We start from the raw sequence: 26,833 nt of genomic DNA, 5'->3' as shown, positions 1-26,833 counted from the left end.
TCCAGTGGTCTGTGCCTCCTCTGCAGGAGGCTTGGGCTCCATCCCTGTTCAGGGAAGTTCTACATGCTGCACAGTGCAGTCAGAAAAAAAAGAAAAAACAGGTGCATCCACACCCTTGCCTATTGGATTTCTCCACCTGGATGTTGACTGAGCATCTCAGGCCTAACAAGGGCAAAGCTGGGCCCACACACGCCCACTGCCCCTCAATCCTCACCATCTCAGCAATTCCATTCTTCTACTTGCTCAGGTCTGAAACTTCAAAGTAATCCATAATGCCTCTCTTGTCATCATACCCCACATCCAATTTTTCTGCAAAAACTGCCTTCCCTATCTATAATATGTATGCCAACTCCAGCCACTTCTTACAACCTTTACAATTACCACCCTTGTCCCAGCCGCTGTCTCCTTACTCATTTCCCTGCTCAGCCCCTACTTCCTCTGTTTACCCTCAACTGGGCAACCAGGTTGATGCTATAAAAGCCCTCCAGTAGACTCCCAACTCAAAAAATAAGCCAAAGTTTTCCCACTACTCTCCCCTTCTCTAATTTTACTCCAACTACACTGGCATTCTTGCTATTCTGCAAAACATCAGGCAAATTAAGTAAGGACCACCTCAGGACCTTTGCACTCGCTGTTCTCTCTGCCTTGAATATTCTTCCCCCAGATGACCCTCAAATGTCACTTTTCAGTGAAATCTCCCCTGGCCACCTTAACTGTCCTCCCCAAACCCCCTATCCCATCCCCCTCATAGACTTAATCACCATCCCAATCATTTACTTACTTAGATCACCATTATCTGCCTCCACTAGAATGTAAGCTAGAAGAAGGCCAGGATTTTGTTCCTGTTTTTCATTGCTGATGTCCGGCACTCAGAATAGTGCTAAGTACTTAGTAAATGGGTCTTCCTGCTGGCTCAGGGAGGAGCCAGCAATGCTGAAGCCACAGGTTCGATCCCTGGGACAGGAAGATCCCCTGGAGAAGGAAATGGCACCCCACTCCAGTATTCTTGCCTAGGAAATCCCCTGGACAGAGGAGCCTGGAGGACTACAGTCCATGAGGTTGCAGAAGAGTCGGACACAACTTAGCAACTAAACAACAACAACCCAGTAACTATTTGCTGACTTAATAAATTAATCCCAGGACACCTGGAAATATTCTTAACCCCACATGACAGAGGGAACAATCTTAGAATCCCCTTACAGACATATGATCCAGTTCATAGAAAAACATATGCATTTTAGGCCTTTCTCAAGCAAATGAAAAAGCTCTAATGAATTTCAAGAGGGGAGGAAACCTCATTTCAAGACCACCTCCCCTCTTCTCAGGCCCAAAGCTGGAAAACACCTGTGCAAAGGAGGTGCAGGTACCACCAGATCCAAAGGCAGCTCCTGCCCATAAGTCTGAAGGGAAGATGACTGAGAAAGAGAAGAGAAATTAGCACAGAAATTAGAAACACATGTTTAAAAACCCCTTCCCAGGCCATGAGTCAGCTGAGTGAAGCTGACATCAGGGTGACAAATTAATTTCATGACCTTCTTGCTTTCATTAGGAACTGCGGAACTTTAAGCAACTGATGTGTAGAAAGGGGGCGTGTACGTCTGCCCGTATGTCAATAGAGAGAGGTCTGGTAACAAAACAAAATGCTTTCCAACACAACACACATCAAACCACCTACTGTGGGTCCACACAGTGCAAGGTGCTGGGGACCCAGGCAGGTCTAAGATACAGTTCCTTTGTGCAAGGAGCTTTAACCGGCAGACTCAGCTCACCAGATATCACCATGCTAAGTGCTCCACTGGCATGAACAAAGTGCTATGGGGCCCACAGAGGGGCAACTGATTCTGGCTGGAGGTGGCTGAGTTCTTGAAGGGTGAGTGGGAACCAGATGTTCACCAGGGCGAGGCCTAGGAGGCAGAGGAGGCAGAGATGGTCAGAGAAGCAAAGGCCCAGAGGTGGAAAGTCCATGGTCTGGCATGATTCAAGCTCAGAGTTCATGGATAGGTGGTGGGATGTGAGGCTGAATCGTCATGCTAGGGAGTGTGGCTACCTCCTCTGAGGAGTGCCCCCTGGCCCCTCCAGTAGGGCGATTCCTCCCCTCCATTGTATCTCACCATGCCCTGTACACACTCCCCAAAGCACACTCCCAGGCCAGCAGGGCCTCAGCAAAGGGCGTCAGCAGTTCCCTCTGCTCGAAATACTTTTCCCCCAGCTGTCTGCATATGCCACTCCCTCTTATCCTGCAGGTCTCTGCTCAAACATCACCCTCTCTATGAAGCCATCTCTGAATACCTTCTCCAGGGGGCAACACACACACATGCGCCCCTCACCCTCACTTTACTTCCCCATAGCATTTATACCTGCATTTCTGTCTACTGCTGGTCTCCTTCACCAGCATGTGGCTTCTATGAAGGCTGGGACCTCGCCTTATGGACTGGCTGTATCCCCAGCACCTGCAGTGTGTGGCACATGGTGGAAACTCAATAAATAGTTGATGAATGAATAAAAAGTACCTGTAACACGTGAAGGTCAAGGTTGTTTATATCTGTCTCCACCTACGAGGTTGAAAATTGATATGAAAGGAGAGACTGTGCTCTCAGTTCTCTACCCAGCACCTCCCACAGTGCACACAATTGGCCCTCAGTAAATAGGTAATAGATGGGTGGATGGAAAGGATAGGTGGATGGATGGATGAGTACATATATGGATAGATGGATGAATGAATGGATGGATGGAATGGATTGATGGATGGATAGATGGGCAGATGCAGGCATGGATGGATAGATGGTTGAGTAGATAGGCAGATGGATGGATCTACATTCGGTAGGTGCTGGTGAAAGTAAAGAGAAACCAAACAGTGCAGAGCTCTCCCTGTGGGTAGGGATAACTTGACATGGGGAGAGATTACAGGTTGGGAAGTCAATTGGGAAGCTCCTGCCAGCCTCCCTGTCAGCACTTCTGTTTCCTGAATGAGAGGCAAATGGATGACGGGACAGAGTCCAGAAGTATTGCCAAGGTTAAGTCAACAGGACTTGGGGACTAAGTGTATATAGGAGTAAGGAGAGAGAAGAGCCAAAGATGACCCTGAGGTTTCTGTTTAAATGATAGTGAACCCTGAGAGGAACAAGCAGCTTAAGGGGAAGAAGAAAATTTTATTTAGAACATAAATTTGAGGAGGGACAATCTGATGGAGTCAAATAGGCAGTAGGACAGTCAGGAGGAGAGAAGATCAACTCATGAATGCCAGCAGAAGTCATGGGAATCCACTTATTTGTTTCCATGTCTGAGCACCTTCCATTGCTCCAGGCATTTACTATGTGCTGAGACCAGGGATGCTGCAGTGCCCAAGACAGGTATGGTCTGTGCTCTCATGGAGCATAAATTCCAAGAGGAAAGGTAGACATAAGACAGGTAAACAAATGCATAAAGATAATTTCTTAGAGTTGTATGCACTGTGAAAAAAATATACCAGGGTAATGGGTGAGTTATGAAGGAAGAGGGGTGGGGCTCAGAAGAGGTGGCTTTCATCATGATGAGGCCGAGGGCAAAGATGACAAGGAAGTTCCTTGCCTCGTGGCTTTGATTTTCTTGAACAAGTCTGGGGGAAATCATTCACTGAGAGAGAGAGGATAGAGAGGGATTTCAGGTAAACAGCAAAATATTGAAACAACTGCTGTCAGGAAGAAACGGAAAGGGGTGAGAAAAGAGAAAAGAGATGGGGCACCAAGGACCAAGCTGACCCAGTGACTGTGTAAGGGAGCCTGTCGATGCAAAGCACAGGCATACTTCACAAGTATTACATAAGGATGAAGCTCTATGTCCCTGCAGCTCGCCTGACACCCTACTTGGTATGAGACGGGTTTGCCGGAGTGTTTATTTGATTTTAATTAAGTTTGATGGGCTGTGAGGATTTTCATTACTCGGTTTGACCAGGCGCATTCCCACCGCCACCCCCTCATAGACCCCAGTCACTTCCTGCCGTAGCTTCCCTACTCACACCAGCCTGCAAATTAACCACCCTCAAGTGTCCATCCTGCCATACCCTAAATAATGCCCCAACACCTACAGGATCCGCACCACACTTTTCACACCGGTGTCTAGAATAGGTCCTTTGTTACCTGTCCAGGCTTCTCCCTCCCAACTACTCAGCCTGCTTGCTTTTCACACTTCCTTTTTGAACCCAGGTTCATTTGGACGGACAGACCCAGGTCCATGCCTCGGGTCTTGGGCAAGTTGCTTAAACTCTTAAGCATTTTCTCACCTATAAGATAGTTAATACTGCCTGCTTCCTAGGAGGATTAAATGAGTTCATGTGTGCACACACACAGCACAGGGCTGCCGAGCAGACACAGGTGTTGAAGAGATGGTAGCTGGAACGAGCATGACTCTTTAAAATCTGCCGTGTAACACTGCAGTTATCACCACATCTGGACCACAGCCACACATGCAGAAGACCCCGGGTCCACGGCCATCGATATTATTACTACGTGATGCTTTGTGATTCACCTTCTGGTTTCCACTACACTCTTCTTTAAGCTTATCTTAAAAGTCAACTTGCATCTTAGCGTCTTAGAGTCTCCCGCTTATATTAATATTCAACATGTGTCTTGTCCCTCAACTAGACAGAAAGTTCCCGGAGAACAGAAAGCATATCTCCTGCATCTCGGTAGCCCCCTCACTGTGAAGTACAGAGCCTTCCGCTTTAGGGGGTGCTAAAGAAATCCTGGTCCACGTGCAGTGCTGAGAGATTAGTTCCCCTCTTAAAGGAACGGCATCTTTATCCTCAGCTCCCTGACTTCTGCCATCCGTCAATACCCGCCACCACTCCCACCTCCTCCAGGAAGCTGGCCAGTGAAACCATTTCTTCCTTTCTTGAAAGCCTATGACACCTGCTAATTTGTCATATTTTGCTTCAGGGCTTCTAGCATTTTAGGGCAGGCAGAGCTAAGGGAAACTGAGCATACAGCCCACTTTGCTTTCACCCGCAGGCTCCACCAAGGGTTTTTTCCCACAAAGAGGGAGCAAAAGCTGAGATGGTCAAATACTGGTATTTCAACCACCAGGGCTCTGGGAGGGGGGTCTGTTCCATAACTTCACACTGGAAAACACTAGAGCAAAGATGTCGAGAGACCCTCAGTGCTGTATAAAGAGGGCAGGGCTGGAGGACCTGCCTCTTATTAACTGTGCAGAGCCTGAGGACTGTCCGCAGAGCTTGTCTGGCCTCTTATGTCATGTCAGACTTGTGAGGGAGACTACCAATGGTCTCCAAGGTATTTCTTAGATCTACAGATCCAAGCACAAGCTCTGTCTACAAGCTGTTCTGTTGATGAACAAATTGAACGAAAAAAGTTTTGTCCCTCTCCAGTCATTAGCTGGGGGGTGCTTTGAGAGCTGCCTGCTGTCCTATCAGGTATTTCGTCCAATGGGCACAGAAATGAGAGCATCACAAAGCTACAGTATAGCACAGGGAACTTCACTCAGTGCTCCGTGGTGACCTCAATCAAGAAGAAACCCAAAAGAGAGGGGCTATATGTACACATACAGGGGAGCCTGGCGGGCCACAGTCCATGGGGTCGCCGAGAGTCAGACACAGCTGAGTGACTGACACTACTACTACTATAGCTGATTCACTTTGCTATACAGCCGAGACTAATACAACTTTGTAAAGCAACTATAATCCCATACGAAATGCTTAAATAAATAAGTAAATAAATGAAAAAACAGAGTACCACAGAGCAAAGTCTGAACAACTGAAAAGATGCCCACCCTTCTTATGACTGTTAAAGCTAGGTTGGGTGATGGACACATGGAGATTCTTTATGCTATTCTGTGTATTTTTGTACAGGTTTGACATCTTCCATACTAAAAGGTTATAATAATTATATATATATTAATATATATATACATATAAATATATATAAATAATAATTATAATAAACTTACCAAATTCCACCCTTTCACATACTAATTGATGTTTACTTTTTAGGTGGACTCCCTAAGCCCCAAAAAACATATTGGATTTTTTTTTTTAAAAAGGAACTACACCTGGAAATTAAAAGTTAGTCCTTTTTAACCTTGCCCACCCAGACGTGGGGCAAGAGAAAAGCAAAGGAAAGCACTTGGAGTCAGACATGAGTTGGAGCTCCATCCTCCCACCAACGCCATCTGTTAACCGAAGTTACTGGAGCCTTATCTCCTGGAGCACGTTACTGTGAGGCCCAAAGAAGACCTTCTGTGCCTTGAAAGCCCTTAGTACCCGTCTACCCCCCGACACCCCCACCCCCAGCACACACACACTTAAAGCATCGTTGCAGTAACTGATGTAATGTTAGTGTGCAGGGCTAGAAGAACAGCAGTTCTCAAACTTTAATAAAAACAAGAACCAGACTACATGGCCGACAAGCTGAGATTCTGACTCTGAAGGTCCAGGAGGCAGCCCAGGAATCCACCTTTCACCACTCACACCCAGGTAGGTCCCTTGTGTACAGGGTCCTCAGGCCGCATGTTGAGTTGCTCAAAGGACAGTTGGAGGGAGCAGCAGGGAGAGCAGAGGGAAGCAGACAGCTCCAGACTCTGCCTGGGAGGAAAGCAGACCTGTCCACAGTATCAGAAACCTTGGAGGATGGGGGCGGGCTGTCAGCTTCTGTAAGCTACCAAATGGGACAGAGAATGAGTGGAAGCAGGGAAGGCAGTTCAAGGGGATGTTCTACTGCCACGCCCTTGTCCAGCTCATGCCTTGTCCTTCATGGACACACACACATCATGTTTTTATTTCCTAAATTTTACCCAGAAAAGCCTTCTTAGAAGCTCACTCATCCCTCCCTTCCCAGGCTCTCTTGCTAAATCTCCCTGTAGCCAGGGGGAAATTTTTAGACTATGAATGGAACTAAGTCACTTCCTGACTTCAACCCTGCCGTGGCTGCTCACTGCTCTTAGGAGAATGTACACACTCTTAAAATATCCATCAAGGCCCTGCATGTTCTGGTCCCTCCTGACCTCTCTTACCCTATCATTAAGCCTCAGTTTCCCTTTCTCTCTTGCGCTCCAGCCACATCAGCCTTCCCTGGTTCTTCCAATGGCCATGGGACCTTTGTACATGCTTGTCCTCTCTGCATGCAATGAAGCATTGCCTCTTCAAGGAAACTTTGCCTCAACATACCAGACCAGAACAGTTCCCTCTATCACACTCTCTTCTATCTTCCTGGACCTTCCGACATAACACAGATTCAACTTTTATTTACATATGTATGTGATCAACGTCTATCTCCCCAACTGGACCACAAGCTCCACAAAGATGGGGTCTATATCGGTTTTGCTTATCACTGTATACCCAGTAATTGGTATCTTGTGCACACTTGATTAACATAAGTGCCAAGTGTACCACAGCCTGGAGAGATGTGCGGATGAAAAAAAAAAAAAAAGACACACGAAGCTGAAGAAATTCACGATGCAAATGGCAGGCCAGTGAGAGATGGCGCACTTTGTCCTGGGTGTGCAGAGCTGAGAATCTTCTCCAGTGTTATAAGGATGGTGGTCACTCGACGTCACAAGATGTCGGGCATGCTGAAATAACAGCATCTGTCCAGGACTGTCCCCAGAGGACGAGGAGAATGTGACTTACCCCTTGGGGAATGTGGGGGCTGAAAAAGAAGGCCAGAAGAGATTGCATGCCCAACTCCTCAATGCCCTTCCTGTTATCTCTCTGAAAACGTAGCTTTGTCCCTCACTATCGGGACTCTGAGAGAGAGCAGGGAGGAGAAGGTCACAGATGGAAGGGATCTGCCTCTCTCCTATCTGGAGCCACAGAAACAGGCGAGCTCAGGTTATCTTGGTGTTCACTTCTGTTCCCTAAAGAGAAGTGGGGGATGGGACGGATGGGAAGGTTTAGACCAGTCAGTTTCGAAACTGTTTTTTTGCTTGGTCATCGGACACAGGCCCATTCAAGGGAGACAAAACAAGCTGAAGTTTAGATTCTCTGACCAGGCTATTGAGTCTCATCAATTACACCTCGTGGAAAAAACTTTGGACAGTTAAAAATAACATAGGGGTCTGGTGTTTGGAAGATCTAGAGTTTGGAATGCCAGCTTGTCAAGCACAGATCGCTGCCTACAAAAAGCGTGTGCTGGGAACATGTATACATACACCCACCGGGGACAGGAGGGCCGCGATGAGCAAGGTGTCTGACAAAGGGGCGGCGGGCCACATGGGCGGCAAGCACACAGAACAGCTCCCACCCTCACCCGCTTTGGTCTGAAGGCTGTTCAAGCCCCTTTCTAGGGCAGAGCCCATTCAGGCAGGAAGCACTTGCCTCCCCCTTGGACGAGGCGGCAGTGACTGGAAGCAGGAGCCCAGAGTTCAGTCACAGCACAGCTCACCTCAGCGTTTCTGCATCTGTGCAATTTTGTTCCTTCTCAGAAAGACCCAAGATCAGCACCTGTCCAGCAGCATGCAATAACCTGAGCTCCTGGACAAAGCATCCCAGAGATAAATCCCTCTCAAAGTCTGTCCTGGCACACTGGTTCTAAGAGTTACTGACAGTAACACCATTGAATTCTAGAACTTCTTTCTGCTAAGAAAATCAGAGCTTCTCCTACTTATTATCTCATTTTCCTTAAGATGCCAGTGTGGGAAAAAATCAGCTAGTATGTCTGCATTTTGCAGATAGAAAAGCAGAGTCATTGCCAACATCTATTAATATTAAGAGGGTAAGATGGGCCAACTCTTCTAACCCTGAATGTATATTAACTTATTTGATTCTTCCAACAACCCTCCAAAGGCAGACACCATCTCTCCCACTTAACAGATGAGGACTTTGAGGCACAGAGGGGTGAGAGATCCTGCCCACAGTCATGGGGCTTGGATGTGACCCAGACTCTCCAACCACATGGACACTGCTCGCCACCCTCCCACTCCCTAGGACAGGGCATCTGAGCTCTCCAAGGAACCTGAGGACTGGGGTGACACGGGCCTATCAATAAAGCTCCCCGGGGCCCAGGCCTTTCAGCAGGAGGGAGTGGGCCTTGGGTGGGCAGTTTGAATGAGTATCGGGGGGCCTGGGTAGGAGTGGAAAAGAACTACCTTCAAAATAAACTACCTCCATCTCCCCGGGGAAGGAACACAGTCTTAGAGACTTGCAGCCTCACTGCCCCCACCCCCACCCCACTCTCACTTAAACCGTGAGACTAATTCTCGGAGCACTAGACTGTGATTGCGCTATGAGGGTCAGCGTTTATGTTTTCCTCCCTAGAATGGACTTGTATGTTTTACTTATAACCATTTATGGGCGGTTTTCATTGTTTTTGTAAAGAAAGGGAGTGGTGATAAAGCATAGAAAAGGGGAAAGATTTCTAGATCCAGCACTTGGATGGGCTTTATCCCATCATCCTGCCCCACTTGGCATATCTGCCTGGATGGCTGACCAAGGCTGTCCTGTACCTGCTGAGGTGGGGGGTTTATACCAGCCCAGGCCCCCTAGAGTCCTCCTCTGCCTTACCTCCTCTGGGGGTGCCCTAGCAGAACCCAGAACACATAACCAAGGAACCAAGGGATCAGTGAGACAGAGTCCCTGCAGATGACAGATCCTCCCTGCTGAGGGACACACACTGACAACCCACTACCTCTCCCTGAAACTTCTCTTTCAACCTCTGAAGTGTTCGAGTTCTTCCTGGAAACTGGCTGCCAAATTGTGGCTCCACTCAGACAAACCCGGCCCCAGGCTATTTCCCATTTTTACCTTCTATTCATGGACTCCTACTTTCCTGGTAGCTCGGATGGTAAAGAATCCACTTGCAATGCTGGAGAGCCAGGTTCAATCCCTGGGCCAGGAAGATCCCCTGGAGAAGAGAATGGCTACCCCCTCCAGTATTCTTGCCTGGGAAATCCCATGAACAGAGGAGCCCAGTGGGTTACAATCCATGGGGTCGCAAAGAGTCAGAGAGCACTGAGTCACTAACACTTTCACTTTCATGGACCCCCACTCCCATCCAGCCAAATGGACCCATTTGCTGTCCTCCACACATTCCTTCTCAACTGGCCCGTCCCCTCCAACTCACACCACCACAAAGGAAGAAGATTCTCTAGAGTCACTCAGATGCTTCCCAAATCTTTGTTCACATCCCTTTCGTGCCCATCCTTCCCCATCCTCACCTTCCACCGCTCCTAAGCCTCACCAGATCCCTCTGCCCTTCCAAACTCAGCTCAAAGCCACCTCCTCCCTGAAACCTCTGACACATCCCCACTGCGGGGCCACTTTCTCTCCTCCAATTTCACAGACCCCTCAGGGGCTGAACTGCTCACCGAGCACAGTTCTTCCCACCAGGTAACCTCATGGCCCCTGTTTCCTCTCTCCTGCTTCTTCTCACCATTTGCTGTGTGCAAACTTCGCCTTTTCCTCCTCCCCGCTCCCTGCTCCGCCATTGATGAGAATGAGTGTGCCCTCCAGGGGACTAGAGAGAATACTCTTTCCTTCCTTTTGTGCCTCTCCAATGCTTTTTGATCAAGGTGCAATGCACAGGGAAAAGGAGAAAGATGTCAGTGAGGCGCAGATGAAGAGGGTCAGCGGTCAGAAGGAAACCCAGGCTAGATATGAAGAATCACAGGGGTTACTCCTCTATCTAGGGCTCCCAGAGTGCTGGGGAGCCTTAGGTCTGAGTCAAGAAATGAAATAAGAAGCAGAAAGCAAAAGAAAAGAAAAGAGTAACCAGTGGGCTTTTCCTTCCTGGGGGCTTCCTTTGTGGCTCAGCTGGTAAAGAATCTGTCTGCAATGTGGGAGACCTGGGTTTGATCCCTGGGTTGGGAAGATCCGCTGGAGAAGGAAAAGGCTACCCACTTCAGTATTTTTGCCTGGAGAATTGCATGGACTGTATAGTTTATGGGGTCACACAGAGTCGGAGACACGACTGAGTGACTTTCACTTTTACTTTCCTTCCTTCCTGGGTATTTGAGAAGCTATCATAGAGCCTGGAGGAGAGGTGCCAGGAAGCTGGACTGCCCAAGGCTGCCAGCTCTGGGTGGTGGAGAAAGGTGTGGACCTTCCAGAGCTATTGTATTGTCCAGACCAGCTTATCTGGGTCGCAAAGAAGACAAGGAATTCTTGGAAACACTGGGCAATGTTAGAGACTGTAGCATTGATCAGAGCTCCTTTTGTTCTGTGTTTCTCAGGAAACTGAACACATACTAGGCAGATAATGAGTGAACACAAATGATCACCATAAGAGGGACCTATAGAATTGGGTCCTCACAGTTAGCATGTGTGCGTGCATGCTAGGTCACTTCAGTTGTGTCCAACTCTTTGAGACCCTATGGACCGTAGCCCGCTAGGCTCCTCTGTCCATGGGATTCTCCAGACAAGAATCCTGGAGTATGCTGCCATTTCCTCCTCCAGGGGAAACTTCCTTCCTGACCCAGGGATCAAACCCGTGTCTCCTGCAGCTCCCGCATGGCAGGCAGACTCTTTACCGCAGAGCCACTGAGGAAGCCCCCTCTCAGTCAGGCTGATCATCAAATAATAAAGGAATCCTGTTGCTCCAAGGATAGCAAGAGCGAGCTCAGTCTCAGAAAGGTTCCTACATTCAGACTCATGAACTGGCCAGGCTCCATCCCTCCCCTGCACTGGCTGGGATCTGCAGCCCCTGAGATGGCAAACAATGCCCCCTGGTATGCTGTGGACCAGGGAACTCTGGGAGCTTCCCGAATTTCATCAAACTCCATAGATCATTGCTCATCTCAGCTACCCTGTGCACAACTGACCTAAAAGCGAATGATCCAAACTTGTTTCCCATCCCCCAGAGATGTGTGTAATTAGACAAAATGAGGACAGAATATGTATAAGTGTCTGTTATACTGGGATGGCTGCCCAGAAAGGAAATGAGCCCGAGGAACTGGACAGGCCCACGTGCACCCTCTGTACCAAAGGGCTCCACCCAGGATGGAAGGGGAGTTCACTTTCAGAGTAGGTGCTGGTGTGGTGTGACCCCTCTGAATTCACAGACTCTTTGGTATGGTTCTGCTCCTCCAGCCTATACTTTGTGCACCATCAGCATTTTCTTTCTAGCGCTCCACGTTGAAGGATGTCTAGTGGACGAAGATCTGATTAAAACTTGACTTGAACAGCCTGTCTCCACCTCTGGCCTTCACCTTCATCCTGACTCAGACCCAGGCCTCTCCAGGGCCCCAACACTGAATGATCTGGAGGGTGGAAAAGCAGCAAGAGTTATGAGGATAGAGATTTTTCTCTCTCTCAATATGAAGAATAAAGGCCCTCCCATGAACCCCAAGGAGATCAAACCAGTCAATCCTAAAGGAAATCAACCCTGAATATTCATTGGAAGGACTGATGCTGAAGCTGAAGCCCCAGTACTTTGGCCACCTGATGCGAAGAGCCAACTCATTAGAAAAGACCCTGATGCTGGGAAAGATTGAAGGCAGGAGAAGAGGATGACAGTGGATGAGATGGTTGGATGGCATCACCGACTCAATGGACATGAGTTTGAGCAAACTCCAGAAGATGGAAGGACAGGGAAGACTGGCGTGTTGCAGTCCATGGGGTCTCAAAGAGTCAGACATGACTCAGCGACTGAACGACAACAACATGATCCCCAGGCCATTATTTTTTGTTTCATTGTCAAATAAATTTACCTGCATTGAATATGTTTGGGATAGAGTCATAGGGAAAGTTGTATCTACATAGGCATGATTAAAGTACAGGAAATTTTCTTGAAGAATATATACCTGAAAACATTGACTGGGCCACAGTTACCTCCAAAGCTCAATAAGACAGGCAATAGACTCTCACGGGACCCCAAGTTTGGGTTAAACCATTGTAGTACTAGCACCTCCTGATCTCTCCCATCTTAAAAACCCATAAAAATCCTCAGGTATAAATAAGGCTAAAAGAAATCCCATACACAGCTGAGCACAAAGTAGGCACTTAATAAAAGCGTGGTTGATTTATCAGTGGCTATTCGCAAGCCTCAGCTTAGTTAATCTGTGAAAGAAGGCAGAGTAAAAAGACTTGCCTTTAATTCCAAAGACCAAAGGGAAGGAAAGCCAAGTTTTTTAGATCCACAGGGATGAAGTGGTGAAGAAACAAGGGGCGAGAATAAATGACGCTGACAGCCATCACAGCCTCACATGCCACATGCAAGCAAGGTAAGCTTGTGCCTATCTTCCAACTCCTGAAGTTGAAGAATTTGGGAAAAGTAATTCTGCTGTCTCTTCCAAATTCCTGCCAGGGAGAGAATGAGAAACAAGTTGATTTCAAAGAGCTGGAAGCAAATTAGGCAGGAAGAGCCTGCTGGTTTCATTTGCTCGGTCACTCCACACACATTTATCAGACATCCGTTCTGCTAGATCCTGGGTTTCCCTGGTGGCGCAGTGGTAAAGAACCCACCTGCCAATGCATGAGTTACAGGAGATGCAAGTTTGATCCCTGGGTCAGGAACATTCCCTGGAATAGGAAATGGCAAGCCACTCCAGTATTCTTGCCTGGAGAATCCCATGGACAGAGGAACCTGGTGGGCCACAGACCACGGGGTCGTAAAAGAGTCAGACACAATTTAGCGACTAAAGAACAACAAGGACAATGCTAGATCCTAGGGACAGAAAGACCCAGGCAGCCACCCTTCAACCTTCTAGGGCCTTCCATTTTAACTAACCAGCATTAAGTGTTTCAGTGGCCAGGAGGGAAGTATCCTTGGGACTATGGGGCCAAGGGCAGGGATGGCCAATTCTACCTGAGGGTAGCAAGGGCTTTGCTGGAGAGAAGGGGACTTGGAAGTGTCTGGAAGATGAGCAGGTAGGTGTTCATCATGTGCAGCTGGGGCAGGGTGGGGCTGAGGACACGCGAACCACTTGGTGAGACTACAGGAGAGGTGGGAAGGGTTAGGGACCGCTCTGAGCAAGGACACAGAAGCAGCCTTTTGTGGTAACAAGCTCACCCACATCTCTCAATCTAAGGTTCTTAACCTGGAGCCGATGGACTCTAGGGCATCCACTGATGGGCTCCTCAACATCTATGAACTCAAAATCTGATGCAGATATGCATTTTTTCTGGGGAGATGATCCAGAACTTTCACAGGATTCTCAAAAGGGCCTGTGATTGCCAAGGAAGAGTGAAGAAGAAACACTCAATAGGACATTGAGTAGCCTGAATACCAAACTGTGATATAGAAGCCATGGTTTCTGTCTCTGCATCCTGCAGATAGCTTAGTACCTGACACATCATAGGTTTTCAAAGCTAGCATATCTCAAGGGATAAATACAAGGAGACGGGACGAAATCACCATTTTCATCACCAGAACAAACACTGTGAGTACAGACACTTGTGTGCCAGTTGGTGGGCTAGGTTTTACAAACCAATATCTCTTTCCAGAAAGGCACACGGAAAAATATCTTCTCAATTTCCTATTCGAAGGATTGTAAAGCCAAGTCCCTGAATGTGGCTACAAGTCACCCAGGGCAATTCACTGCAATTCCCCAGATTAGACTCAAACTTTAGCTGGCAGTTGCCTAGCAACGAATAACCCCAAAGACACATCACCAAACCGAGATGTCAAAGGGTATTCTGTAGACAAGCTGGTTCTGAAAACTAGCCCCCATGCAAGTTTGTCTGCCAGGGCCTCTCTGGGACTGTTGGGGGAAGGGGCAGACTTTGCAGCCAAAAGGAAGCTGGAAGTCGGGGGTGGGAAGGTGTTCAGATGGTGGTGTGTAAGAAGTGGGCGCAGAAACAGAGAACCAAGGGTTGAGGGAGCAGGCACTCTCAAACAGGGAAGGCAACTGGTACCTCTGCAGGCCCTCTTTCAGACCATTCCTACAAGTACTCTTCTTTACAGTTGCAGAGCAAATTCCAGTCACATCTAAAGACATGGAAAGTGGTATGAAGACTTGACTACAACCACTTCGGTATTCTTGCCTTGAGAACCCCATGAACAGTATGAAAAGGCACCTACCTCCAGCCCCGTCCTGAAGTCATCATCCTCCGGGGAGTTCCATTAAACTATGTCAGGTTGGAATGGGCAAGACGACAGACCTCCAGGCCCTGGAAGCAGTTTTTATCCAAATCTCCAGGGTGCTCACTCCCTCATAGAGGCAGCAAGCATGAAAGAGGCAAAGAGATTAGAAAATTTTCACTTTCTAAAATTCAGATTTTTTTTTTCCCCTTTAATGAAAAGCTCAGAAACTCCTTCAGCTAAGTCAGGTGAGACTGGGATTCCTAAGACAAAAGTTCTCACCCAAACCATGGCAGAGATCAACACTAGGCGTGTCTCCCCTTGCCGTGGTAGACAGCTTGGGAAGAGTGGGTGGGTCTTCTTCAGCACCCTTTCTCCTGGAAGGCCTTGCGGGACAGGGGAAGGGGGCACACAAATAGATCAGTCTGGAAGCAATTCAGGAAGAACAAATGCGGAAGTCAAACAACAACAAATAAGGCGGATATAAATCCAGATAAAATATTAAAATCATTAAAGGGCTGCTGCTCCCTGAAGATTGGAAAAAATGAAGAGAGTTAATTAAAAGCAATCTCCATGCACTGCTGAGCCAGCCGGCCCTGATAAATCAACAGCTGGGGCTGTTGTGGAGGGCAGTCAAGGGGCTTCAAGAATGGGGGAGGGGGGGGTGCTGCCCGGGGGAGGGGCATCACTGCCAAGATGGCAGTGACGTGGAATTGAACACAGTGACTCAAGTTTCATGTCTTATTAAATATTTTATGACCCCTGAATAAAACTGTTCTTCCGAGGGGGAGAACTTGATCATTTGGATGAACAAAAAGTGAGGAAAAGAGGGGTGAAGAGGTACTGTTTGTTTAAGGCATACTTGGAACCTTGATGTCAGCATCTCTGATCTTGCCCCCAGGACAGAGGCTTTTGCTTTTTTCTCTCTACCTGATCTACACAGGTAGATGCATCTTCTAAAATCTCTGAAAAATTCTGGGCTATGTTTCTTTGGGGGGCTGAGGAAGTAGTGCCAAGTCAAAGAAAGGAATGAAGAGATAGAAAAGACCTTCAAAATTCTCACTGCTGATCCAAGCCAGACTTTCAGCACAAAACTAAAGGTCAGTGGAAACTGTGGGAACTTTCTTTTTTCTTTCTTGCTTTCTCTCTCTTCCCCTTCCCGCTTTTCTTTCTCTACTTCCTTCCTTCTCCCTTGTCTCTTCAGTCAGATAAAGTTTTTGTTCTTCATTTTAAACAAAAAAGAGCTCAGAATTTGGGGGGCCAATCTAAGCAAAAAAAAAAAGCAATTTTAGAGTGTTACAAAAATGGCCCTTCACTATTCTAAAGGAACCCTCCAGTTCTCTCTTGATGGAAGTATAATCAAGAGAAATGATTGGGAGAAAGTAGGGTTTTTTTCCTCCATAGAATTGGGATTGGAAGGGGAGTGTGTGCATGGGGAAACATAAGGAATTATGCATTTGGATATGCATTTTAATTAGGTGGACAGAAGCAGCCGCCTGTTAATTTTTCTTGCTTGTTTCCACTTAGCATTCATCACAGGCAGAACCACCATAGAGCGCTCCCACGATAATAGATGGTTCTGCATTGGCTAAGTCCTCGGGGAAAATAATTAGCAGGAGAGAATATATTCTCTCCACTTCGACTACCCCATCCACCCTGCCCTCCCCCACCTCCAGCACCACATTGCCTCCCCTCCTCCCCCACCCCCACAAACAACAGTGGTTTCCCTAGCAGCCTAGGGGAACCGTTCGCGTCCCGGTTTACAAGCATTTACTTTGTCCTGTCAAAGATCAAGGATCTGGAAGGAGAAACAGACAGACTGGAGGCCTTCCTTGGAGTGGAAGGTCCTAGATGCCGATAGGGAGGCTACCATGTTGCTTAGTACGGAGGGGCAGGCTGGCAAGCAGCACTGGCCAGGACAGGATGAAGAAAGTTCCAAAGAGGGTGAGACAGTTCTCACTGAGCTCAACTAGCAGCCAAACAAAGACATGTAAACAGTTCTTAGTTGAGAGAATGGGAGCAAGGATGACATTTGTCACTTAATTTGCTTTCACAAAGTACAAGAATGCTGTATTTCTACAGCAAGCTTGAATCTGAAGCTTTTCCAAGGCTGGCAAATAACTGTCATTCTGAGATCTGACCCTCACCACCATGCTGCCCACAGTCTACTCAGGTACAAAGAATTAATTCTTGCCACTGACCCCTTACGCCAACATCACACCCTCATTGCTCACTAGCAGATTTAAACTCCAGCCCCACCTTCTCCCCTTCTCTCTCCCTGGAGTCTTCTTGGTAGAAGGAGCCAGAGACTGACGGATGACCAGAGCCCAAGTTCCAGGAGAATGCTCCCTCTGCCCGCCAGCTTCTGTTTCCTCTGATTGCAGAGGGACTCAGTATGGGGTTGACAATGGAAAATGAAACAGAAGGCCTCCCTTGAGCTCCTATTCTCACCTATTTCAAACCCGGAAGATGGGAAAACCCCACTGAGATCCCAGGGCTATTTACACACAGCTGGATGAGTGAGGCTTTGCATTTCCTGAGAAACAATGGTTAGATAGGATGTGTAGTGCCAGGATCTTTTCATTTATTTTAGTTTTAATATAGTAAAGTAATGTTTGATAGATGCGGTATTGTTGACTCTCTGAGAAGGCCGCCATCAGCTACGGGAAACTTTGCAGCTCTAGTAACACCTCCCGTCTGTACTTTACACTTTCTGAAGTGTGTTTCACATCCATTGTTTCATTTGGGCCCTTCAGGGGGAGGTAAGCAGGGCTGAGTGCAAGGAAGGGAGGCCAAAGGAGATACAACCCCTTCTCACCTTATGAAAAGATAGCTCAGATTTACCGCCTCCTGACTTTCAAGCTGTCCTGTCATCTCAGGTGCTCCCTCCACCGGGACACCTGCTGCCTGATGAGACCTCCACTCTGCCTGGGAAACCTTCGCTCCAGCCCCACCAGGTAACCACTAGTCCTGCAGCCTCTGGGGCCTCCCCAGACCCAGACCTTGACCCCCATGGGGAGTCCCTGCCCTCAATGGGTTGGGAATGGGGGTGGGGGGTGACAAGATGAAGACAATCCTCATGGTTGGAGATAAAAGAAGTGAGTCTCTGAGTTCCCGGGGCATTTATCCCCCACCCACAAAATAGTGGTAGTCCTAAAGGGGAAGGGGGGTTAAGAGGTTGAATTCTATCATGCCATGAGTTTTGGGTTTTTTTTTTTAAGTTTAGAAGGAAGGAGTTGCCTGTACTATCTAGAAATGTACTCCATGAATTTTAATAAATCTAAAAATGAAGGGGGGTCTAGGCATACACCCCAAAGAACTGAGAGCAGGGATTCAAACAGTTACTTACACGGCCATGTCACAGCAGTATTATTCACAATAGCCACAAGGTGGAAACAACCCGAGTACCCATCCCTGGATAAGCAAAATAAGGCACATATGTACAATGGAATATTACTCAGCCATAAAAAGGAAGGAAATTCTGACACATGCTGTAACACAGATGAGCATTACGAACATTATACTAAGTGAAATAAGCCAGTCACGAAAGGACAGATACTGCATGACTCCACTCATATGAAGTGCTTAGAATAGGCAAATTTATATAGACAGAAAGTACAATGGTGGTTACCAGAAACTGGGATGGGATGGGAGGAGAATGTCCTCATTAAAACAGAGGATGTTACTGTGTAATGGATATAGAGTGTGTTTAGGATGATTTTTTAAATTCTGGAAATGAATACAATGGGTAGTTATACAACACTATGAATGTACTTAATGCTGGTGAACTGAACACTTAAAAAAAAGTGTACATCTACATGTCATACATGCTAAATATACATGTTATGTATTCATATATCTTACCACAAGTACAAAAAAATTTAAGGAACTGCCTCTGTAGGCTGGAGGTCAGAGTGACCATTTTGTTTTTTCTTTCATTTTGCCTAACTCTCACAATTCAGGCTTCTGTGAATTCTCTGATGGCTTTAAAAACCCCCTCTTCCTCCTTTAGACGTGTAGAAAATTGCCAAGGGAGCTGTCAACCAAAGGAAAGCCTGATAATAACGCCTCCAGAGGAATCTGGGATGTTCTGGAGGCATGTCATTGAATGAGAGGCAGTGAATTCCACTTTAGACACTGCTAATACCCACCTGCGTAAGGCCAGACTCTGTGTATCTACTGAACACCTCCATTTCCCCAGCAGCATCACAGGATACAACAGAGGAAGCTCACTGAGACATCAGTACAGGCCCACCTACTGCAGTTCACTGAACAGTCAGGTATTTGCAACTGCCCAAATGGAAATGAAATAAGCATTTATTTCCATGTTAACTGGGACGGGTGCCATGTTAGAGGAAGAGCAGATCAAAGGAGACTGTAGATAAATGAAATCCAGAGAAGAAAATCTTTTGCTTGGTTCCCTTTCTTCCACCATACATTTACACAAAATAGGAAGAAAAAGATAGATGTTCCCAATAATTCTAGTCTTTTGCACAACCAAAAACTTAACCTGAGTGCTTGTAAACAGAAAAAATAGGCCAATTAATCTTCTCATTTCTCTTCCCCATCTTCATCCTCTGGTTGGAGTGTTAATGAGAAAAGTGTTCAAAAGGGAGAATCAGAAGAAAAGACCACATTCTAAATGGGCCACCACCTGGTCCTCAGCCTTGAGCCCTGAGAAGAGAGAGATTAGAACCCCAAGTGGTGGAGAAGGAAACAGCAACCCACTCCAGTATTCTATTCTTGCTTGGGAAATCCCATGGATATAGGAGCCGGGTGGGCTATAATTCACGGGGTCAAAAAGAGCAGCTGAGTAGCTTTCACTTCACCTCCATATATACATAACTTTAAAATCATACCCATTGAGCAAAACAAGTTTCATAAAGGTGTTTCAGATCTTATTTAAACTAAATTAGACCTTTTGTATCCAGAACAACAACAATGTTCAAAATTTCACAGGTGTTTTATTATTGTATTAGTCCAATATTAAACATTTAAAATGCTTGTTTATAAGACTTTTTTTGATAAGTTTATCTTTAGTGTATTATTTTCCAAATAAATACAATAAATAAACATCTTGTTTTCTCAAAAAAAAAAAAAAAGAACCCCAAGTGGTAACAGAATGTGGCAAGACTGGACCAGAGAAGATGAAACTACAGGAAAATCTACCAGTCTTAACTCCCTTTTAGAGCCACACTTAAAAAATGAGGAAGAATTCAAACACTGGTCCGTAACTGTCCTCCTCATCCTTCCTAATCAACCATAGTCTAAGAGCCACCAGTTTTTTAGTGGAAAGGAATTTTGGCAATCAAGGTGCATCACCCTCATCTTAAAGACAAGGAATATGTGGCTCAGAGAAGTTCTGGGTCTAAGGTCTCATAGCTAGTGAGCGGTAGGGCTAAAAACCGAGCTCAGATCTCTGGGATCCTCTCCCTGAAGCTTTTACTTCTGAAGCTACAAAAGCATAGCCGCTGGTGAGAAACAAATGTGTAAGAGGGACAGAGTTTGAGATAAGGCCATACAGATGACTGGTGAAATTTTGAGGACTGAAAAACCTTTTCGGGTGGAGCTTCCAGTTGAAGTTAATACAAACAGCAGATTTTCGAAGTGAATAACAATGAGAAAAACTCATTTCATAGCAACCTGAGATGACAAGCTCTGGACTCTGGGAGGGAGGAGAGGGTGCAAAGGGGGATTAGACACGCGCCATCATTGTTCCTCGGACTCAGACCTAAGGCCTGGGGGTGGAGGTCTCAATGTGGGCTATTTGAACCCCATTATTAGAAACTCTGAATTTAATCCCCTGCCCCTCCCTGCTTCCAAACACAGCCCCCTAAATCTTAGCTTGCTCAAGGCTGCTCTCTTCCCTTGTAACCCCCCACCCACTACTACTATTCACAAACACACAACCTAAACATTCCCAGCACAGGTTGCTCCTCTTCTCCCCTCCCCCCAGCCAAACACCTCCTAACCACTGCTTTTAAAACTCTGATGCAAATCACAGGCTTCAAAAACCTTCCTTCAGTGACAGTTTTACGATGTTAGCTCCATTCATCCATATGGGTTGACAGACTGTGAAACACTAGTAACTGGACCAACAAGAAAAACAGATTACAAAAACACCACAACACCTCATCTCTCCCCAGTGGCTCACACAACTCAAGAAAACTTTGGAACTTGCAATAGATCATAACATCAGTCTCTCTTGCTGTTAAACAATCATCTTCTCAGAGTTCCAGACCACACAGTAGTTTTATCCACTTACCTATCCCCTCCCCATCCCCTCTCACCAGGCCACTTTTTTTTATCTTTTCTTGTTAAATACCTACATGTTTAAAGATTATTTAATGCTAGGGTCATGCTTACACAGTCCCCTGCTGGAAAACCATGGCTGGGCAAAAAACTGTTTCAGTGGTTGTGGCATTTTTTTGGTCAGGGGCTTGCCACATTGGGCTACATTTGTCTTCTAGTGACTTTCAGAACACTCAGAAACCACAAAAGTTACTTTGCAGAGGTTGGGATAATAAACAGGCCTGAATTCTGATGCTTTTCATGACCCACACCCAGCACCACTACAATCAGGATGGCTGCATTTTCAAAACTGAAACATCGGCCTCAGTTTCCTTTCTTTTTCTGGTGCAAACTCAAAACAAAGCTTGTTGACCATGGCATTTTATTTTCTGCACTGATTTGGGCAGATGGCTCTGGAACAGCTTTAGACATTATGGTGTTTCTCAGATGTACCTAAATTTCAGCCACCTGCATGGTTCCAAAAAGACAAAGGAGGATAAGTCTCCAATTAAGTTGCCTCTGAATTCCAGGCCACTTTCTAGAACTGAGCAACTCCCATTCAACTGGAGACCTCTGAATGTCTCCCAGGTGGTCTGCAAGCCCAGCAGTTTTCTGTGACAATGCCTTCATTTGGGTTCTGGCAGAAATTAATAACCTTTATGGGTATCTCATCAAAACCAGACATTCTTCCCACTGAAAAATAATGTGTGCTAATGAAGTTTGGAGAATTTAAGGCTTCCCCCCGCCCTCACCCCAGTGGCAACCAGAAGCAGATGGAGAAGGTGGTTCTTAGGCATCTGTTGGCTTAAAATGTCCGAGGGTCCTTTTTCATAAGGGCTAAAATAATGTCCATAAAAAGCTGAAAGCTCACAAATACCAACCCCAGTGTTCCCCATTTTGTACCTACCCATATCCCCACACCCCAACAGAAAGAGCCAGGAGCAGATTAGAACCAGGAATGTGGCCCCTCTGTACCATCCTCTCTGATAATCTAAACAGAGTGCCACAGCAAGAGTGAGGTCTGGCTTCTAAGTGGCAACAATTTCACAACTTTCACAGGCACAAAACCACTTCAGATTAGAATACACAGTCTCCAGGTCAGAGAATGAATAAAAAGATGAAGATCTAAGGTCCATCTATACACATGACCAGCTGTTTGACCTTGGCTGAGTAAGTAAATTTGCTCCTCCCAGAGTTGTGTCCTTAATTACAAAACAGAGATTTAAAAAAAAAAAAAAAAAAAGCCTCCAACTAAGGGAAACTCCTTACAAAAAAAAGTTTCAATACAACTACATATCTGGATGTTCACATGTTATAGGTATGACCAGTCTACTGATCTCATTATTTATAAACAAATAGTTACTTGGGATAAATCCCTGTTGGTTTATATGGAATAATTAAATAATAATAACAGTTACTCTTTTCTAAGCAGGCAGTTAGTATAATAGATATATATGTGCATAATCCAGTCTGGCAGAAGGTGGCAGACATTCCCAGTTAAGTGCATACAAACCAGGGTTTTGATAACTTAATAAAAGAGTAAGTTGTTTAAAGTGTTGATAGCAGATTTGGGGGAGGGTGATTAACGTGAAGTAGAATATCAAATAAGATTAGAATTTATATTAAAAGCATTATGTTTGTCAATCAACTATGCCCCAATATAAAATTTTTTTTTATTTTTTTAAGAATATACCAGGGCAAAAAAAAAAGGCATTATGTTCCCTAGCAATTTGGTTTCTGGTAGCAATCAACCAGAATATGATAGGTAATGTGGCGGACTTACACAGAGACAGATGGATTATCAAATCCATATTTATGTTCCCTACATGTATTTACTTCCCTACATGGCCCTTATCTTGCTTGTCCATGTAAGAAACAAGGGTGACTCACACATCTAGGCTCAGACAATGTAGCTGCTAAATTAAATAATGTGCAATACCTATTTACACATCATACATGTCCATCGATGCTTTCATATTCTATCTGCCCAGATGTGACTGCTTGGTTGTGGGCCCACCTGCTGCGTTCCCTTTGTGATCTGATCAGTCCAGGCGGCTCCTGTTTCTGCCTCTAACACCCTGTTGGGCAGTAATAAGATGTTAAAGGCAACAACAGACAGAGAAGCCAGGCTGTCAGCTTCAGAGAGGAAGGGGCTGAAGGGTACAAGGAGGAGGAATAAGAAAGGGAGTTGAAGGGAGATCAAAGACAGGCAGGAAGAAAGCTGAACTGCTGAGAGAGGAGATGTGACTCCAGGAGCTTGGGGCCCAACAGAAGACCCCAAAGCAATGAGATTCAAACTGTGCTGTCCAGTAATTCAAGCTATTGAATTACTGAATGTTACATGTGGGAAAAGCTGGTATAATGAAAAATGGTCCCTACGCAGCTTAGGCAGAGCCCCAAAGAGGTGTTGCTTGTTTCTTCCTAGGACATTACCTACTGCCAGTTTATCCCCCAGTCCTAGAGGAAACCTTTGTGTGACCAGTTTCTATAGGGGGCGTCCTTGGTGTTGGCTTTTCTGAACGCACACAGAGAAAATGCTAATGATGTTCAGCTCCGTTTCATTGTCAGGAGGGACACAGGAGGATAAAAACAGAGCTCTCCAAACCTTTCTCCCTGCTCCCCTCCTCCCAGCACCACCATCCATCCCTTCCGCTCGATGTGTCTCTGCGCTTTGTTCTAATTTATCCCATGCATAATTTATTCACGTGTGTATTGTTTCCTGATCAGCAACTTTTAAAAACAAATGAAACATATAAGATGTTCTATGAAACAAGTTGTTTTTCAAAATAAAGGCAGATGATGTAGGTCTCCCTGTAACGTCGTGCATGCTCCTGCGTTAGGAGTTTAAAAACCATCTAGGGCGCAGGAGGCTCGGCTGGTTTGTGGTATTGTTTACACCCACTTACCCCCAGGGAAAAGGGTCGGGATGCAAAAAATGAGCGGCTAATTATAAATGACCATTCAAATGCCACCTAGAAAAAGCCGACTGGAGTGTCGTGTGTATGCTAGTGTATGTGTGTGTATGTGTGTCGACACGGAATTACAAATACATCACATTGCAACTGTTTCTAATTATACAAAGTACAAGTGTAATAATTCAGAACTAATTCCAATAAACAGCCCGCGACTCTGTCCCTTTCTGCACTTCTAACCCCACCCCACACATACACCACCCCCCAAAACGCACCCTTCAGCGGTCAAAAAAAAAAAAAAACAGAAACAAAAAACTGGAGCGGGCAGGAATGAGTATAGAGATACTGTGCCCGCCCGCGCGTAAGCGGGTTCCACGGTAACGAGGGTACCGCTTTCCCAATAGGAAACAAACCTGGCGCACAGGCGAAATAGATTTCTCTAACTTGAGTTTACCAGGAGGTATCCGCCCCGCTATGCGTTTTCGGCTGGAAATGTGAAAACTGCAAATCAGCTGTGGGTTGGGTTAAAACTCACAGCATCAGCGATATGGCTAGGGAGGGAGACGAGGAGAGGGGATGCCGTGAAGTTACGCCCATTTATTCTGCCATAAAACATTTGCTTTCTTGGGTGAAATGCTGTGGCGTTCAAGTGCAGTGTATCGGAGCTTCCGAGCGAGAACTGAAGCCGGGAGCTGCTCTCTAATCAGCCTCAGCTTCCAATGTCCTCTTAGCAGCGTGTGTGTGTGTGTGTGTGTATATATAAAACTCCGAGATCTGGGACATTCCTACCCTTTTCCCCTATTACCGGTAGGAGATAGCTGGTGCAAACACTTCCCATTCTCTCGGCGCTTTCCTTCGCGTTAAGACCCACCCCCCCGCCGCTGCCCGCCTCCCACCCCGCGTGCGAACCTGGCTTTCAACTCCTAGGGGAGCCGCGGGTGCGGACGTGGAGGCGCTGAGTTGAAAGAACCAGAGTGGGCATCCGCCACGCACCGTAGAGAATTCGGCACGAAACCCCCCCCACACACACACACATACACACCCTCACCTCCCTCTCTCCTCTCGCCCGCAGCTTCCAGCCCAGCTGCGAAGTCCTAATCCCAGGCGCGCAAACCCCCCGCCCACCCACCCACCCACGTCGCGCCGCGATCCGGAGGGAGCGCCCTTCTGCCAACATCACTGCCAGTAGCACCCCTTTCAGAACGACGCTAGTTTTCCGAAGCCACCCCCGGCTCCGCGATCGCGAGCGGACTTGGCGGCTTAACAGTTCCACCGACTGGAAGGAAGGAAGGAAGGAAGCCAGGATAAAAAGGAGTGGGGGAGGAAGGCGGGCAGGAATTGGCTGTGGGACCCGGGGCTGGCCCCCGCGTGTCCTCGCCCAGCCCGCCCCCCTCCGTCCCGGATCTGGGCGTCCGCTCAAAGTCTCCCGGCGGCGGCCAGAGGCACCTGCCCCTCGCTCTGGCCAGGAGCAGACGCTGCCGGCTCGGGCGGCGAGCTCCCCAATAAGCTGCCTCTCGCTCGCCTCGGCTATTCACCCGCAGGAGCCGAGAACACCATTCATGAGACCTGCAGCTCTTCCCTGTCTCCAAATCAACCCCAAGTTAACCCGAGTCGTTCATTTACTACAGCCCGTTCCCGGACAAACACACCCGGAGACACACCGGCGACCGCCCGAAGCGCCGTCACGTTCCCGGGGGCTGCCCCGGCAGGAAAGCCCCGGGCAACCACCTGGGCCCCAGGGCTCCCGGGACCCGCTGCTCCCCCCTGCGGTCCTCCCAACTCCGGAAGGTTTGCACAAACTCCGCACAAGCGATCGGAAGGCAGAGAGCGCCCTGCAAACTCCGGAGCTGCCGCGGTCCGGCCGCCCCGGAGGACCTAGCAGCCGGGCGGGGGGCCGCCGGCTCCGGAGGCGCGGGGCTCAGCCAAGTGCGCCCAACGCGGTCCCAGAGTCCGGCGCTCGCCCCCAGCAAGGCCGGCCCCACCACCCCCGGGCCGCGCGCCGCGCTCCCCACCCCGCGAAGCCGGGGAGACTCAGGGGACCGTGCTGTCCCCGAGCTGCCCACGATCCCCTAGCTGTAGAGCTCTCGAGCGCCTGGCTCCGCTGCAGACAAGCCCTCTCTTCTCGGTCCGCCAATTTGAAAGAACACAAATGTAACAATTTTCTCCTTGTTAATTGCGTCTCCTGACATTTCTGCGCGTTGGGGTTTTAAAAAAAAAAAAAAAAGATGAAGAAGTAAGAGCTGAAAGAAAAGAGAGAAGCCCCGCCGCGGCTGTAGGTGCCTGTTAGCGCTGTGCATTGGCAGCGCTCCGCACGCAGAAGGCGCCTTTTTTTTCATATTGAAACCACGCGGAATATGTACATTTTTTAGTCTTACTTACGCTTTCAGGGGGTTGTGAATGACAGTCGCCATTTTGCTACAATGTAACAGAATATTGTCTGTCTCAGAGTTCTAAAGGTTCGCTCAGGGGAAGCGGAGAGCCAATCAGAGTACGGGATACCGGCCCGCTGGCCAATCGGCGCGGCTGGTCGCCAGGTGGGCGGAGCCTGCACGGTGGTAGTTATTAGGGGAGCTGTCAAAGCCCAGAGGTCACTCCCTTTTGTAGAGCCCGAGAGCAAGCAGGTCTTAAAGGGGCAGTACCGCGCGAGCAGCTCCTTTTCGGGTTGGGGAAAGTGGAGACGCACGG

The 26,833-nt window shown here is 47.4% G+C and overlaps 1 protein-coding gene across 1 annotated transcript in view; it reads right to left on the bottom strand.

Annotated features, from left to right (window-relative positions):
- The window catches only part of DPF3 (double PHD fingers 3), a 303,432-nt gene extending 276,836 nt beyond the window's left edge, over window positions 1-26,596 (bottom strand). Inside the window, exon 1 of the mRNA XM_043919911.1 lies at window positions 26,528-26,596. Coding sequence (XP_043775846.1) covers window positions 26,528-26,559 — 32 coding nt within the window. The 5' untranslated portion in view covers window positions 26,560-26,596. The remainder of the gene's footprint in view (window positions 1-26,527) is intronic.
- Window positions 26,597-26,833: the final 237 nt, after the last annotated feature.

Source organism: Cervus elaphus, chromosome 12, assembly GCF_910594005.1.
Source record: "Cervus elaphus chromosome 12, mCerEla1.1, whole genome shotgun sequence".
Classification (NCBI taxonomy): Eukaryota; Metazoa; Chordata; class Mammalia; order Artiodactyla; family Cervidae; genus Cervus; species Cervus elaphus.
The sequence above is the reverse complement of the archived record's forward strand: the minus strand, read 5'-3'. Positions and strand labels throughout refer to the sequence as shown.